At 35.9% G+C, this 17,493-nt stretch overlaps 1 protein-coding gene across 1 annotated transcript; it reads right to left on the bottom strand.

Annotated features, from left to right (window-relative positions):
* Positions 1 to 5,120: 5,120 nt before the first annotated feature.
* Positions 5,121 to 16,368, bottom strand: GCG (glucagon). Its single transcript, XM_069861800.1, has 7 exons — positions 16,274 to 16,368; positions 12,103 to 12,203; positions 11,563 to 11,724; positions 10,724 to 10,777; positions 9,051 to 9,188; positions 6,746 to 6,889; positions 5,121 to 5,733 (listed from the first exon to the last, which is right to left on the bottom strand). Exons 2-7 carry the CDS (start codon positions 12,198 to 12,200, stop codon positions 5,709 to 5,711), a joined length of 621 nt encoding a protein of 206 aa, XP_069717901.1. The 5' UTR covers positions 12,201 to 12,203; positions 16,274 to 16,368; the 3' UTR covers positions 5,121 to 5,708.
* Between the last annotated feature and the right edge of the window lie 1,125 nt (positions 16,369 to 17,493).

Below are 17,493 nucleotides of genomic sequence, written 5' to 3'. Positions count from 1 at the left end.
AACACTAAACCATGCCCCTCAGCACCTCGTCCACCCGTGCCTTAAACACCTCCAGGGAAGGTGACTCAACCACCTCCCTGGGCAGCCTGTGCCAGTGCCCAATGACCCTTTCTGTGAAAAATTTTTTCCTAATGTCCAGCCTAAACCTCCCCTGGCAGAGCTTGAGGCCATTCCTTCTTGTCCTGTCCCCTGTCGCCTGGGAGAAGAGGCCAGCTGCCTCCTCTCCACAACTTCCCTTCAGGTAGTTGTGGAGAGCAATGAGGTCTCCCCTCAGCCTCCTCTTCTCCAGGCTAAACACCCCCAGCTCTCTCAGCCGCTCCTCATAAGGCCTGTTCTCCAGCCCCTTCACCAGCTTTGTTGCCCTTCTCTGGACTCGCTCCAGAGCCTCAACATCCTTCTTGTGGTGAGGGGCCCAGAACTGAACACAGTATTCGAGCAGCGGTCTCACCAGTGCCAAGTACAGAGGGAGAATAACCTCCCTCCGAGGTTATGAGGTCAGACAGTTCCATTTCCAAGGAGAAATTTGAGAGTGTTTGAGATAATAGGACTAATTGGTGGAAAAGACTGCGAATAACCTCTAAATCAAAACTATAAAGCGTTTGACTGTTTTAAAAAGATGGGCACCGACAAGCAATCAGAAAGCTGTAGTAGTTTCTGGAATTATTATAAGAGAAAAAAATCTAGTCTCAGAAAAGCGATTGTTGAGTGGTGTGGTTTGTGCTTCAGGGTTGTTCCATCTTAGCTCTTTCCCCCTCTATTTGCAGAACATTAGCAGTTACCGAAGAGAGATGTAAGTATTTTACACCTTGCAGAACGGAGCAGAAAAAGAATGTGATCTTTCAAAGTAAGAGGAAGAGACTTGAAGCCAGGGGAGATAGCAAGTATTCTTACTTTTGCCTTCAAAGTACTTGTTGGCTTTCTGTACAGTGGAACTGCTTGCTCCTTCATTCCACTTTACAATGGAGGATCTACAGTGCTGCAAATTCACAGCTTGCTTAACACTGATTTCTGTGTATAGGTAAGTCAACTTCTATAGTAAAATCACAGTGAAATTGCAGTCTTCTACATGACTTTTCAAACTAGTGTCCCATATATGCTGTGGGATTCATGACCAAAGTTTCAGAATGTCTTTCCATTCCACGTACGTATCTGTCTAGGATACTGTGCACTCCCTTGTTTTACCAACAACAATAAAAGAGAAAAAACCCAGTACACCCACCGCACCCTCTTCACCAACAATTTTCTTCTTCCCACTTAGTAGGAATCACAAAATATATACAGTTCAGCCAATCTGTGTGTTGTTTTATAAGCATTTAAGTAGAGATCATCACTGTGTCTCAAAGTATCCTACAGTCAATTTATAATCTCAGTTTTGAGATAAAATGTTTTCATAGTCAAGTTGCAGTTCAGTAATGTTTCGAGAGATTATCTGCCAAGTTTTAATGCTTCTCAGTGGTTAAGTCTAAGAGGAAAAAAGTATTTATGCTGACAAAGCATACGCCTAGCTTCTGCTAGCTGCAGTGGGTACAAAATTAAAGTACTTTTGGAAATCTGGATTTATATTTCTAGACAAAAATGTCTAAGAATCTACAGTGCTTCTGACTCTGGTCATGCCAGAGAGGCTTATGGGACTTGGTTCTGTGCTCACCCGAGTGATCCAGTATAAGTCAGTATAGCAGAATATGTTTTCCATTTAGCTGCAGTAGTACCTAGCAGTGATTCTCAACACCTTGGAAAAATCTCTAGTTCCTCCTGTCTTATCAAAATAGTGGCTGTCCCAAAAATGATTGTAAAGGTTGTGCTTCTGGTGCTCTGTCAGATTGTCTTTTGCGATAGCCTCAGACTTCAAAAATTGCTCCAGCTAAGTATTTAAAATTACTTTGTCCCATGGAGTTCTTTTGGAATCAGATATGTATTAATGTGATGCCAAGGGATTAAATGAATTAATATCCAATAGTGGCTACTACACAATAAAATTTGAGAAGCCATAGCTGTTCATCATACTGTATGCTGAACACAAAAGTATTCATAAAGAAGTTGTATGATTAAGAAGAGCTACTTACTAGGAAGAACCAAAATACAGCTTTCAGCCTGAAGGCTGGCTTTCCCAAACACTTGGTGCACCTTCCAGATGTGGTGTCTCCTTTAGACTTCTAGCGTCAGTGAAACTCAAGACCTTGTTATAAGTCTGTTTATTTAGTTGAATCTTACCTCCAGAAATATTTAGAGAAGTCAAACAGGAAATATGGAAAACATAAGCTTTCCCTGCAGAACAAAAATAATTGTTGTTTGGGACTAAAATGTGCACAGGTGCAATAATGTGCTCCAGCTGTCTCAGGGTGTGGCTGTGGGAGACAAAATATGTGCTGGAGAAAGTTTTAATAGATTCATTGGGTCACCTCATATGTGAGGAAGAGAATGCAGCACTATTAGGAGTAAGGAGTGCTCTGCTTGAGTAAGTGTCCTTTGATACAAATATATTAAAAACGTCTATTTTCTTCAATAATAATTTCTTTTTGTTTCTTTGCATTTTGAGGCTGAAATAGCATAAGGACAGTTTTCTAATGCATCATTACACTGGAGATAATGTTGGGAACACTTTTTACTATAACGCTGCCTGGGAGTTCTGGGCAGCAGATGTGAAGATACATAAAGGACTCTAGATACACACATGAGTTCATGGAAGTAGGATTATAGAAAGGTGCACATACACAATAGAGGCAAAACACATGGGCCAGCAGCACAGTTTTTGCACAACTTAAAGAAGATAAAAGGTTTGGTTTTCTAGTAGAGTGAAAAAGTCAGTGTGGAGTGAATGAAAATGAAAACAAAACAAAAAAAGTTTATGTGCCAGAAACTGCATCTACGATGCATTTACAGTGTAAATCAAATAAGATGGGACCCGTATCCTAACTATCACATCAGGTGCAAGGGAGCATTGCAATTGTGCTCTCTTTTATAGCATACCAGTCAATAACCTCCCCACCCTCCACCCCACACCAGGGCATATGATTTTAATAAGCTCTACAGAATTTTGGTCTCTTTTGTTTCCAGGAGTGGGTGAGAGCATAGCTGCCTGGGTAGTGCTGAAACACGCTCCTGAGCATGATTCCCTCAGGCAGTCCCACTTCCCTCGTTCTATTTGCTGGGAGCAAATTGAAGCTCCCCATACAAGCAGCAGCAGCACCACAGGCAATGCAATCGACATAACTGACCTTTGTTGCTCCATTGCTTGAGGACTTTGAAAACCATCTGTGATTTAAAAGAAATCTTCAGTCCACCCTGTTCCTGAATTTCTCTACCAATGTACCACTCACAGCATGTAGGGCCTAGAATTATCTCTCTCCCTTACTGGAGTATAAAATTAAGATTAAAATGTAAATTGTGATTCTTGCAAGGCTTGAGTGATGCAGCTGCTCTGCCCTCTCTCAGCCTGCACACAAGAGCAGCTATTGTACAGTGAAGGTACTTTTTTAAACAAGTGACTGCTACTTATTTTGCCCTATGTTTGTACTATTTGCTGAATTTCATCTGGCCTGTATAAGAAAGATCCAGGACATACCTCATTTTTTGATCCCAAATGGATTTGCTGTGTGATTTCGGAATATGTAAGTCCTAGTCGTGTTGGACTAAAATGTGTTTGGAATGTCTGGAACATGCTCAAATTCATCTCACTTCTGAAGAAAGGGTGTTTTTTGATTCACACTCTAGATTAGGTCTCAGAAGATTAGAGGTTAAATATTTTTGCTGTGCTTTGCACAGGGTGCATAACTTTGAGAAAATAATCTATGCCCCTCTGTTCCTAAAAGCATATTATTCATAATAATGTGGGAAAACCAGTGTTTTCATGGCTGACAAAGCCATCATCAGGAAGAGCTCCAATACACTGCTGACAGACAGCACAGGAAAATGGATTTGTAACTCAAGAATTCTGACCTTCAGAGTAGTAAATATCCTGGACATAGTGGAATAAAACATTTTAAAGACAATTGCCTAGCCTTGAAAGCAGACGAATTAACTCTACTGTTTCAGCCTGGACCCTATGGATCCAACTGTGTATAACAATATTTTTCAGTTCCAGAAGCACTTGGAACCAAACCATTGTGTACAAATGGGATTAAATAAAAGACAAATAAGTATACATTCTTTTTTCCTCCCCCCTTTTTTAGTATCTAATGGTTTTTTGGACACTATGACTTTTTTTTTTTTTTGTGCAAGATTCTAGATGACAAGTTGGCTATGATCAGTCCTGATCTGAAATTACAGAATACTTGTTTCTGTAGCGCTTTGGGAGGATGATCTAATCTTATTTTTCCAGAAATTCTAGATTGTTAGTTTAAGTTTAAAATGTATTTAAAAAACAAGTGAGACACAAAATTATAGTAGTTATTCCTAGCAAAATTTATAGGTTCTAATTCTGATTCAACAACGCTCCTGTTTCATATCAACTTCTACTAGATACTTGCTAAGCCTGTTGTCTTTCTGTTAAACCACTTGCCCTTTAGTACATTTTAATGTAGATACCTGACATATTGCTATTACAGCAAGGGGAGAAAAGAGGGTTTGGGTAGTCATCAGAAGTAAGAGGTGTATAACAGCACCTGAGGCTATTTGACAGTTGCAGTTACTACCATACCTACAAAAACATGCCCTTACCAGCTGAGAGTATAATAGTTTGGATTGCTAGAAACACTGAGGTCTGTCACCATAATGAAGAAGGCACAAGTTACTGATTTCAGTAACAGTTGTAAATTACAGTACAGTGTTGCTAAATGATAGAGATGATCAACAAAGTGGTTCTCAGAGGAAGAAGGAAGTAAAACACAACACAGATTAGAGAGGCTGCAGGGCAATTTGAGTTGGATTTACTTGGCAGTCTTGTAAAATCTGTAGGAAAAATGTGGCAGTTTCCACTACTAATGGAGTATATCACACATAATATTTTTAAAGCTGTCCTGCTTTTGCTGAGGAGCAAGAGTACTTGTCTGTTCAGTCTTGTTTCCCTCCCTAGCTTCATCTACCTGATTTCTTTTTCAACTAAAGATAATTCAAAGTTCCTGCAGCTATTTTCTGAGAATCATTGTGGGGAAAGTGAGACAATACGAAATGTTGAGTTTATCACTCCAAACAAACCACTTCCAAGATCTCATTGACAATAAAATGTTAGAATAAGATGATATGGAGTACAAAGAGGCACAAGGGATATACACATGAAAAGTCAACAGAAAAGAAGCTTGAAAAAATTTATTTAAGGCTACTATTTAATATCCTTAAAGCTTAGCCTTTTTATAACAAAGGTTTTAAGAGGGATATTCACTTCTCAGGCATTTGTAACTGCCAGCCCCTTAAAAATAACACATCTAATTGATGATAGAATACTTTGTGTGTAGGAGTCAACTTTTTAGAAAAATAATTTTATCATTAAATATAAATGGAATTACTTCAGTCCTAATAAATTGAAAATATGAAGATATGGAACTTTCATAGTATTAAAGCTGTTTAGATAACCATCTACCTCTTAGACAGTATATTTTCCATATACAAAACTTTGGCTACACTAAACTATAGTACAATTATTTCCTGGCATGCAAGGTAACGTAGCTTTGTTACATCCAATGTAAATGACAGAATACAGGTTTCAGAATCTGTTAATAGCTGGCAGTTGATGCAATGAAGATCTTCATTTATCTCATTTTTGTACTGCTTTTTTACTGGTATTCTTCCAAAAGGTCCCTGGAAAAAAAAAACAAAACCAAACCAGCAGCAATTAGGACATATTATAAGTCTCCAAAGATTTATGAAATATGTGTGGAAGGTATTTTTTTCCATTTAAGAGTTAGCAGATATTAATTCCATGGACCCTCAATGCGTCTCTCTAATAACACATTGTAAACAATTATTCCTAAAGGGAAAACTTTGTCATAATTTCTATTAGATTATTTTCCTAAATAAACTACAAAAATATTAAAATGTTAATAAAAACTATTTTAACTATAGCTTCTACATTGCACAATAATGTTTTTTCCATATTTCCAAGATCAACTAGTTACTTCGGGTTCTTCAGTAGTCAAGAAACTAAAAGCAATTAATTTTTATGGAGTGGATATCCAGCACTTAAAAAAAATCTGGCCACACACACATGCCTTGAATTGGCCTCTTATTAATTTTTAAATGCTTTGTTAATGTTACAAGTAATTCTTAAAAATTAACCTCTTCATAGAGTTCAGATAGAAGATGTTGATTTTGTAATGGCATTTGCCTGTGTACAGGCAAACTAAGGGAGGGTTCTTTAACTGTTAGCTATCAGGAACTCAGGTCACAGTCCTCTATTCCCTAACGACAAACCACAGCTTCAAGGCAGATTTTTATATCACAGTCCTTAAAAAATAATCAACTTGACATAATCTTACCAATAAATATTTCTGACTTTATAATGCTCGTGCAAAGCGTAGTTTTATTTTTCAGTAGTTTAATATGACGTTACTTCTGCTAATCTTCAGTGGCAAAACTCCTCTGAAGTTAAATAGGAAATTATTAAATAGGTTCACCACTAATGCAAAATACAAATTGTGTTTGGAATGAGTTCTGTTTAGTGTCCACTCCTTGTTCAATACTGTAACAAAATTTGTAACACCGTCACAGATATGTCACTAGTTAAGAGAAAAATTAGCAGTATTTTCCCTATGTGTGAGAATACCGTTAAAACCCTAGTGTATTAAGAACAACACAATCAAAATTCAGGCACCTTTGGGTAACTTTTGTGTTAATCAGCCATTTTAGGAACTCTTTGGCAGCTATGTCATCAAGGACTTTGTTGATATCACTCGTGAAAGTGCCATCTGCATGTCTTCGGCCCAACTCTTCCGCCACAAGAGCCTTTTCTGGGAAACTTCAAAGGGAAGAAGTTATCAAACAATTTGCAGATCAAAATAAAGAAACCATTTAAAAGGGACTCGTTACAGGATTCTGCATTTCACATTTCCTGTGATATTAAGGAGTTAAGCATCGAGCCCGATGTTATGGCTCAGTACTGCATGATGTATATCAGAACATCTTTTGAGGCATTATTTTAATGGCAGAATAGAGCATGGAAGTCTCCCTTTACCAGATGAGGACTGTTCCTTCAGTTGAGTCTAAATTCCCCTCTAGCATTTTTTGGAGAAGCCATACATGCGAAAACATCTCTGTCTGCAGTGTCTCGGCTAAGTAGTCTGGACATCAATAAAACTCACAATAGATTTACTAAAAATCGTTATTTAAGAATTACCACTACTAAAACATTATAGTCAAATTTTCCTACTTTTTTTTTCTGCTTTAATTTGACTTAAGTCCTAGTTATATACTTATAATTAGATGGCCTAAGTATTTAGATATTGCGAGGAGCAACTATTTTGGGAGGTTAAAATAACTCAATTAACAACACTTGTATAAAATCTATGTTCTTGTTTGCTGTACAATAGCATTTTATATTTGGAATCAGATCCTGATTCTTGCTCTATCCATTTTTGACTACTAGAATACCATTATGCCAAGGGCCTGGTTTAGAAAACTTTCCTCTCTTGTTTCATCCCATCAAATATGGAAAGATTTTAATGAATTCCATGAAGATGGAGTGATACTGAAGCACACTGTGCTCTGGGACCAACGACAGGCAGACTGGTTCTTTTCATGCAGTAATTTCAGGGAAGGCTATACATAGGTTTGACCAAAGTAATACTAAATATTGGGAAGCAGAAAAGCAGTCTACATTTAATTGTCCACTAGGTCTCTTAGCTCAGTTCATTACAGCTAGGTTGGAATCTCTGTCTCTTACAGATACTGAACTACCCAGTTTCTGCTCATGAAAATAAAACATCACAGAAAAACAAGTTAAAATCTGAACACCACTATGAAGTGGCACCAGCTTTTCCTTTATAAAGCTGACCTAATTTATTTAACTCTGTTTTTTTCAGGAAGTTGTCATTATTTAAAAAATTTACTTTTACCTATTTAGTCTTTCTTGACTACAACACACAAGCTTGTCTTACAGATTATATTTTATTGTTATCATAATTTATTATTTTTATATAGTGTGAGATTTACATAATATAATACTTTACAGCTGCTAGAATATATAATCAGAAGATGAACTGAAATCCCTGCCCTGAAGAGCTTACAGTCTAAAGGCACAAATAAGTACAGTACAGTTAAAAGGTGGGGGGTGATGTGTATGGTGTAGCTCCTAACTATGCAGAGTTGGAAATAGGATGAATTAGAAGGTGCCTGCAGGAGATTGAAGGGTAAGGTCATTCTAAGTGTAAGACTATCATGGAAAAAGAAGTAGTCATGAGTGAGTAGATGAAGTGAATAGACCTGAGAAATCAGTAATGAGTATGGGGAGGATAAGATAGTAATGAAAGAAATCAGAGACATAGGTAGGTCACAACTGTTGAGCACTGCATCCAGGAAACTGTGAACCATAGCAAAAGAAGTAGAGGTGTCTTAAAAAGGAAAATAAGTCATAGTTGTAGGAAATGATAGTTGTTTCGGTAGCAGCAACTTGGGGGAGACTTTGTGGAACATGGGAAAAGGAGTCATCAGTTTGTGCTGAGAAGGATCACCAGCACATGGAGTATGGCTGATGACACTGGTAAAAATCTAGTCTTGGAAATATTGCAGAAGACTGACTATGAAAGGGAAAAAAGAGAAAGTAATTTAAGATGACACTGACTTGAATAATCTCCATGATAGTTAAGGAGTCTGTAAACAATTTTATGTGAAGGGGGAAAGTGGTAGTTAGAGGAAGGTCTGGTTTAGTTTTAGGTATTTTGACCTTAAATATAACTTGATCTTTTAAGTGTAACAGAGTGTACTGAACAGATTTGTTTTAATCTGTATTTGAACTTAATAATTCAAAGTGGTAGTCAAACTCCCACAGAATATCTTCTATTACAAAGGAAAAACATGAAGTACAGCAAGAATGATCAAAAATACATCAAGGTTTCATCAGACTTGATTTCTAACCCCAAAAGCAAGGCAAAAATTAATAATAGGAATGGATGGATTCTTACTCTCTTCTTCCTCGTCCATTCACTAACCAAGCAATGAACTCCTTGGCAGCTTGACCTTCCAAATAAGAAGTGATATCACTGGTGTAGGTGCCTTCAGCATGTCTCTCAAATTCAGCGTGACGCTTGGAGATCGCATTGCTGAAAGAAGAGCGATACTGTAGGAGCAGTCTGCATAAGGACTTGTTTTTTTTAACTTTCATTAATTTCTATTTCACATCCACCAGACTAGCATTTCTTGTTAGGGTGAGGGTTTTTTTTCTTCTGAAATTACCCTTGATTTTTTTTTTTTTTTAATTGATGTCTTTCAGTGCTGAAGGCATTGTTTATGCTGTGCAATGCAGTTTTGTGTAGAGATGCCTGAACTAGTTCTGAAGCAGTCAAATCAGGTACTGAAAACCAATATAGCTGCATTGGAGTGGTCTGTACAAACTGTATTGTATGCTACAGACATACTTTTTGTTATCTAGTATGTTAACTTATAAATTTCCATTGAGGTACTCCTCCTACCTTCATCTTCGTTATTTCTTAGCCAAACTGTTCAGACTTGATTCCTTTTGGATTTACATTCTGAATTATTTTGTGAATACCCTTTTAATTGTCATTATGAACAAGTGATAATGTTGAAACAATTTCAAGCCTGATCACTTTGAGATTAATAGGGAAAGAAAATTGCCTTCTCCGTTCCTACAACTCATTGTGCTTCTTTTTCTTTTATAGCTCAAAATTATATCCTGCTGGCCCCTAGGAAGGCAAGTTGCACTGAGAAATAGACATATTATGGAATATTTTCCATTAATAAGTTCCCTAGTATTTCTGTTTCAGAATTTGCTAATTTAGACACAATTTTCAGGACCTCTAGCGCTTTTTTAATTCTTTTTTATGTTCTTTGGATTTCACCATTCCTTCTAATTTAGTACCATCTGCACTTTTCATCAGCATGCTAACTAGAGTTGTTTTGAACATTTTTAATGGAACGTTAATTTTGAGGAGATATGCTGTTTCATAGAAGCTGAAACATTATTACAGTTTAGTTACTGAAATTGACAGTGTTTTGAAGGGAAAGTATCTCTTTGATCCAGGCTATCCTCTTTGCAATTTCTGACTAAAAGAAAAATATAGATATTTCAATCTGTTTTGCAAAGGCACTCATTGTCAAGAAACAGAATTCTGGCCTCCAGCAGGTCTTGTATTCTCCTTTCCTGTAATGAGTGGTGTATTGTAACACAGGACTGAGTGTTTAAAGCTAACCATTGCATCGTGTTTTATCAGCTCTCTGCAAATTGATGCCTGCACATATTCCTTTCATTAGCCTTTTCACTGGTTTTCTTTTCCCCAACACAATGTGGGTTTCTTTGCCTAAGGCTTTTTCTATACCAAATTTTTCTTCTTATCTTATACTCTACTCTCCTTTATTACTTGAAATGTCCTTTCATGAAATCTGTTCTCATCCTGTTGCATTCCTTGAAGCCACTGCACATAGCTATAGAACACTCAGGAATAAATAACATGGAGATATTTCCTCTTTCCTTATAAAAAACGTGTGAGAGAATTTCTGTTGATAGGTATTTCTTGGATTATGGTAACATTGTAAAGAAGATAGTTGTTTTATTTCTTGTTTAACAGAAAATTAGCTCAAACTGGTTTTGAGTAACTAGTTGTGGCAATGAGAATACCTTGAGAGCTGGTCCGGGATTTTGTCATTTTCGTTGTCCTCCTGTCCTTGCTGGCTGTAGTGGAATTCCACAATCATTAGTACCAGTACATTGCAGAGAATGCATAAGCTGATAAGATTTTATTTGTTATTATTTAAATATTATGATAAACATTACTGATTGATAGATGAATATTATAAATAATTTTAGCCTTATGAATTTAAATTCATAAGTATCTAGAAAATGTTACTTTATACTTTAAAGACATCCACAGGGATTTAAACAAGTTAATATAATAGATGTTTGGATTCTGTGGACAAATATTTAGAACACAGGCCATAGACTTACATGCTTTTATATTGTCCTTGCTTTCAGCTTGGTAGCTTGTGTTTAATCAAAGTATATTTCAGAACACATGTCAACTCATGCCTTAATAATGTATTTGTAATGCTGGTAAAGTATCTAATGATCAACAAAATTTAAACCTTAACTCCTGTTTCACAAATGAAACTACAGGATTAGAGTATTCATTGATAGGAAAGTTTTATTAAGGCCTAATGGCCTAGACATTTACATGGTATTCATATATCTTATTACTATTGAAATCAATTAATTCACTGAAACAATCTGTCCCAAAAAGGCTGAGTTTGTGTTTATAGATTGTATATCAGATTATATTATAGATACTACACTTGTTTTATCCAAATCCTTTTGACTGATTTTGCACACATTCCCAATTTATAATATATTAATTTAATATAAAAATTTTCCTTAAGGTCAAAATCAAGAAATTGAATTCAGCTAGGTTTTTAGCTGTTTCTGTATATGGAGATCTGTATCGGTGTGACCAAAATGCTTACCCATTCCTTTTAGTGCTCATTAACCATTGCACAAAGTCCTGAGCCCGTCTAGTGTCCAAGTACTTGCTGTAATCACTGGTGAATGTGCCCTGTGAGTGACGTTTCACTTCGTTCAGCTGTCTAGATTCATCTAATGGTTCAGACTGGGAAGCTTTGAATAATCTGTAAAAAGTTTAGAACTTGTTCATTGGCAATGGTTATTGTACATTCTACATGTGCATTGACTATTGAAAATGATGTTCTATGCTCTCAAAAGGTGAAAGCGAGTGGCGTATTGATCACTAGCTGGCTAATGAACCAATATAGCAATTAGGATACTGCACAATTACAAGGTCTTCTTGGATAACTAAGTCAGCTATTGCTTGTACTACCAAAAATTTCTGTGCTACACATTGCAGTATTTAAAACTTCTGCCAATTCCAGTGGTAGATTAAGTACTGTGTAAAAGTATATAAAAAACTATCCTTAAGTCATAGTATGTTTGCTTCAAACTGTGAGAAAATTAAGATCAGGTATAGGACTTTGATCTAAAGAATTTACCTTGATTTCTCCTCTGTATCCTGAAGAGGATTTTGCCAGCTGCCTTGAGCTATCATTAAAAGGAGCCCAGCAACAAAATAAACACTCTTCATTTTCATTGCCTGTCAAAACAGAAATAAGGTAACAAGGAAAAATGTAATCACCTTTACGTATGTCTGAATCAATTACATCAAAGACACATCCTGCATGCTGATCTGAACTTGAAGATATTGAGACCCTGTGTGAGGATGGGGTCCATGTCCAGTGGATGGAGATTGTAGAGACTTGGATAGTCATTCAAAAGACATAGTCTCTGTTCTACTCTTTAGGCTCTAGTCTCTGTTCTAGAATGCAAAGTGAGCTGAGAGCAACTGCATCCTCGCTTTCTTTTGTGATACAAAGATACAGGTCTATATCTCCTTTGCTCTGCATTGTGGTGATGGCAAGCATTAGGTCTGTTTTGATAATATTGTTTTATTGCAAAAATAGGGTACTGGCTTAAATTTTTTTTCCACCTCATTCACTAGAGGAAAAAATAAAGGAGATCTCTGTCAAGAATACTGTCACATTAGCAGCTCCCCATTCTTTCCTTCTGGCCCTCCACCATACTTTTAAAAGTTTTGGAATAAGCTATTCATTCAGTGGCTAAATGATCATTCACTGGATGGTGAATAATAAATGCTTATTCATTCTAATTTTAAAATCAGTATGGATCACAGTACTAATCTTCTGTGAAGCAACAAAAGTTACAATGAGTTCACATCAGCAAAATGTCACTGGAAATAATGTCATCATGTACTTGGACTGATACTTGTGTATTTGAAAGGGCCCTTCTGCCATCCATGACACTTGCCTATGGAAGTGTATATTACAGCCTGAAAAACAAAGGGATATAGGAAAGATGACTGCATTAAGTAAAGTGGTAGGTGGTGAAGTAAGACACAGCCAAAAAAAGCCCTTCCCACTAGATGTAATCTACACTGAACTCCTCCGGCTCCAATAGAGGAGTTATTTATTGAAATGCCATGATTTATAAAATAAGGCAGTTGGAGTGAAAACATATCTAATTCTCTATTGTAATGTCTTTTCACAACTGGCTGAATTTAGATATACTTGGGCCAGGAGGAAACCACAAGAAAGTTACAAAGGAATGATGTGTAGAGAAGGTGCAGCTTACTCTGCCTTGAGATTTAGAGTTGGCTCCGCACTGAGCAGTGCGAAGAAGGAGGGAAAGGGGACACACGTGACACATGCTATATGAACGTCTCTGAAAAAGTAAACTCCTGCATCAAAATCATAACTGCTTTAGGACTTCTACTCTGTCTCATCTTCAGAGCAGATTTTTTTAATGAAATCTGTTTCTTCCATCATTATAAAATAGCTTATACTTGGAGGTGCAAAGCTTGACTGTTGGCAGACATTTTTCCTATGGTTAGGAAGGAAGTAATGCGTCTGGTACTTTGTGAGGCCTAATTTTTAAAAGACTCTTAATGAATAATATAAATATTTTACTAGAAGACACTAGTGTCAGTATAAAAATATTTAAAGCAATCAAAATCTTAATCAAATCTTATTCAAAACCAGTAAAATAAACTGATGAAGTGAGATCTTCTGGTGGATTTTGCTATTAAGCAATAGAGTAGATTTCCCTCTTTCCACTGGAAGCCACTGCCCATGTTGCTTATTTTTTTCATCAGTCTGGAGGCTTTCTGCATTATGTAATGTCCTGATATATAAGTGTGGATTCCTGCACTTGCACATATGCTGCTGTAGTACCAATAAATACTGTAGCAGCCATGTAGGCAGTCCTAGTATAACTCCAGCTATATTATTGAACTCTCTTCTCTGTTTCATTTGGAGCTGTAATTTGGTGGTGCAACACTGACATCCAATGTTTATCCCAAAGAATGCATAATTTCACATTTCGTAGGCTTCTGACAATGGAACAAAAGCTCTGCCTGTTCTTTGGGAGACAACTCTGCCGTAGTCATAAAAAAGGGTTCAGTTGTAACGTAGTGATCCCTATGCTAGCTTATGGAGCTGTAAATGAGTTAACTTAGAAAACAAATAGAGTCTGGTTATTGGATCATATTTAAGTAAATTTGCCATGCTTAATGGTATGCTAGCAGTTTAGTATACTCTTACTTAACCAGAGAAACTAAAGAAGGATAGTTTAGAGCTGCTTGCAGCTTTACTAAACCATGATACAGATTAGACGTAAACCTAAGTCACTGAAGTGGAATGAAATAAATAGTTTAGTAATTAATCCAGCCTCTTTATAGCAATATCAGGCACTGAAAGCTATTATTTTATATAAAACTTATAAAAAACATGTTCAGAGCCCATTGCACTCAGTAAACAGATTTTCAGTAATTTCAGTGTATCATTTTACATCTAACTCATGCCTCAGTCCTATAGAGCTTTTGGATGTGAACTACCCCACTGGCTACTTTATGTCTTAAGAATATGCTTAAAGTTAAATGCATGTTCAGCTGCTTTCAAAATTTTCCAGAATCAAAATCTGTGAGATTACCAAAAAGGAACATGTATAAATACATTTTCTTTGAAATTAATACAATTTTCAAGTAATAGAATTCTTATTGATAAAATAAGCATTTTCAAAAGCTATTCAACTTTTGTCAAATATGTTCTTTAAAAAATTTAGAATCAGTTTTGTTTTTTCAATGCTTAGTATTTGCTATTCATGACTAAAACCACCAACAACAGTTTATGACAAGTTAAAGAAACTACAGTTTTTAAAGAAGTTGTTATATTATTATTTGGAACACAAATATGTTTTATGGAGAATAAGAGATAGTCAGCAAAATAGCATTTCTTTAATTTATTCCTGCTAATCAATTCATTTCTTAATCATGAGGAGGGTTTTCTTTGCTTTTAAGTTATTTAGCTCACCAGTAGATACTGCTAAAAGCTATCCAAACTTATTGTCAAGGTGCAGAAAAACTAAGTCTAATCTTACACAGAAAAGTTTTGTCCCTATGCATATAAGGCTAACAGAAATGTTCCAATTTCTTTCTGATCAGAGATGAAATACTTAACACATCTCCACCAGCAAGTATGTAAGAAATTGTCTTTCAAATCTTTATCAGAAGTGTATTTGAATATTATTTCCTTATCAATCTGATTTTGCTAGTTTTCCCAATATATTTTACTGCAGATATCTTTTTTATACTGTGCACAATTTTAACTAGCTTAATTTCATTGAGTTTTCAAAAACGAATCTTTCAAATGTCATATTTTTGTCTACTTCCAGTTTAAAAATGCAAATTATAGAGTTACAGCAGTAAAGAAGGGAATATTTTAATGTGAAGTATATTAATGAATAAACTAGATTTCTGTTGACATGAAACTGTTTGGAAATAGCAGTTCTTTCTAATTATACATAAATTCCTTTTTTACATAGATGAACTTTACATCTAACTTATTTACCATGCTCTGATGCCTTGCAGAAAGTTAGAGTTCTGTTAATGTAACAGTTCTAGTCTAAGGAAATTTATAGTAGGAAGGAAGACTAATTTAAATTTTATACAATAGTCACAATAACTATTGAAAGAGTTTTACTTTTGTGTGATAAAGTGTCCTTTCACGTCTTATAGTGATGCTGTAATGAATAGTTGCTTGAGACAAGCTAATCGAAAAGCAGGGAGTGGAGTGGCACTCTGTCTTGGACAGTTTTAAATCAGTGTCTATAGAAGCTAGCTTAATTTGTTTGCATTCTGCTAATTTAGTCCTATTTGAATCGTATTTAGCCAGTATGTATAAGGAGTGAATATTTTTAAATCATGTTCATGAAATATTTCTAGAGGAGACACTAAAGGACATCAAAATATAAAAATCAATAATTATGTCTCTTACATTTAAATTCTTACTACGATGCACTTTTTTAATGTTCTCACGGCTAATCTTCATTCTTTCTTCAATTGCTTCTGCAACCTAAACAGTTGGTTTCCCCTTTTTTGGATCATTCTCTGTTGAACTAATTCCATAGATTAAAAGATTTAAATGATGATGTCATTAACTACAAATATTAATGATTATAACCTCAGAAAATAAACAGCCACTAATTTGCTGAAAGATCTTTCACCTCTGTTGCAGACTTTGGGTAATGTAATTCAGATAATGCACTCAGCTTTCTCAAACAAATTGTACCATTAGTTCATATAAATCTTACCTTGTTATACTTTGACGTGACACGTAGCAGTCGCAGAAAGAGCTGCTACTCTGTCTTCTGGAACTATGGCAAGCCTTGAGGATCCTGAGATCTGCCTAGCTGCCTCTTTTGCACAGACTTATATATATACTGTTCAGCTCTAGTAAGCATTACGAGAGTGCATCATTGCTGACAGTTTCCTTATTCAACTTCAAAAAAACCCTCATCGTATTTGCTATTCATTTCATTTGATAATTTTACAAGCAATTTCACACATTCATTCTGCTTACTTTATGACATCAATGCTAACATGGATTTGCAGAAGGAGTGAGGTAGCAATGTCCAAAGAAGTAAATATCAAACAGAAGGGCATTAGGATGACAAACAGTGGGCTAAAGGTGCCTAGGATTAAGGCAGCAATTTCTCCAAATTCTGATTTGCCGTGTTTAACATCGAGTATTGAACAAAATCCTGGTCCTGTTGACATCAATAGCATCAACTTTATGTATAATTTTTAAATCAAGGTTTATAAATTTAATACACTGTTAATAATAACCAATACAATTCTCACAAACCCCTTGAACGATTCTTGGGGTAATCTTGTGCCAGTATAATGAATGTGAGGAGATGGGAAGCACTGCAGTGATGGCTACCCACTGTGCAAAGCCTAGCGCAGTTCAAATGTAACAAAAAGCTTTGATTACCCTTAGATGTAAAATGCCAACTTTGTAAATTCTTTATGAAAATTCATATTCACTTGAGAACTGTATGCCAAACATTCATTATCAATTGAGTTTCACAATATGGCCTACAGATTTATGCAAGATAAGCCTTTTGCTCACATCTCCATTTCGTACAAGGGAAAAAAACACATCAAACAAAACAGATTTGAGCTTTGTAGCTGTGTATGTTTTATGCAACTCTTGTCAATGTCTTAAACCATTCAGTAACATGGGCAATTTCATAGTCGTGGTGGGGCAGCATTGTCAAAAAAGACTATGTTCAGCCATCTGGTGACCACAGGTAGGAGAGAGATAGGTTGACATAAAGCTTGTCAATGGTGCTGTCAGCTGAAAAAAACCTGCCAGTTAGCAATATGGGTCTTTTATCTTGTCTATGAAGCAACAAGTGAAATATTTCCCTGCAAGAAATTCCTGGTAAAAGCTTTTTTTTTTTTTAAGAGATTTTTTTCACACATCATGATAATCCCTTGTAAAACGCAAAAAAAGCACCAAAAGTAA

This window comes from Phaenicophaeus curvirostris, chromosome 7 (assembly GCF_032191515.1).
Source record: "Phaenicophaeus curvirostris isolate KB17595 chromosome 7, BPBGC_Pcur_1.0, whole genome shotgun sequence".
Taxonomy (NCBI): domain Eukaryota; kingdom Metazoa; phylum Chordata; class Aves; order Cuculiformes; family Cuculidae; genus Phaenicophaeus; species Phaenicophaeus curvirostris.
Note: the sequence above shows the minus strand (reverse complement) of the source record. Positions and strands in the feature narration are given on the sequence as shown.

Coding starts and splice junctions, on each gene's coding strand:
- GCG (XM_069861800.1), bottom strand. CDS start 12,200: ATGAAAATGAAGAGTGTTTATTTTGTTGCTGGGCTCCTTTTAATGATA. Junction 6,890..9,050: donor AATGGACGAGGAAGAAGAGA/GTAAGAATCCAT, acceptor TTCCCTTTGAAG/TTTCCCAGAAAAGGCTCTTG. Junction 5,734..6,745: donor AACACAAAAGTTACCCAAAG/GTGCCTGAATTT, acceptor TTTTTTTTCCAG/GGACCTTTTGGAAGAATACC.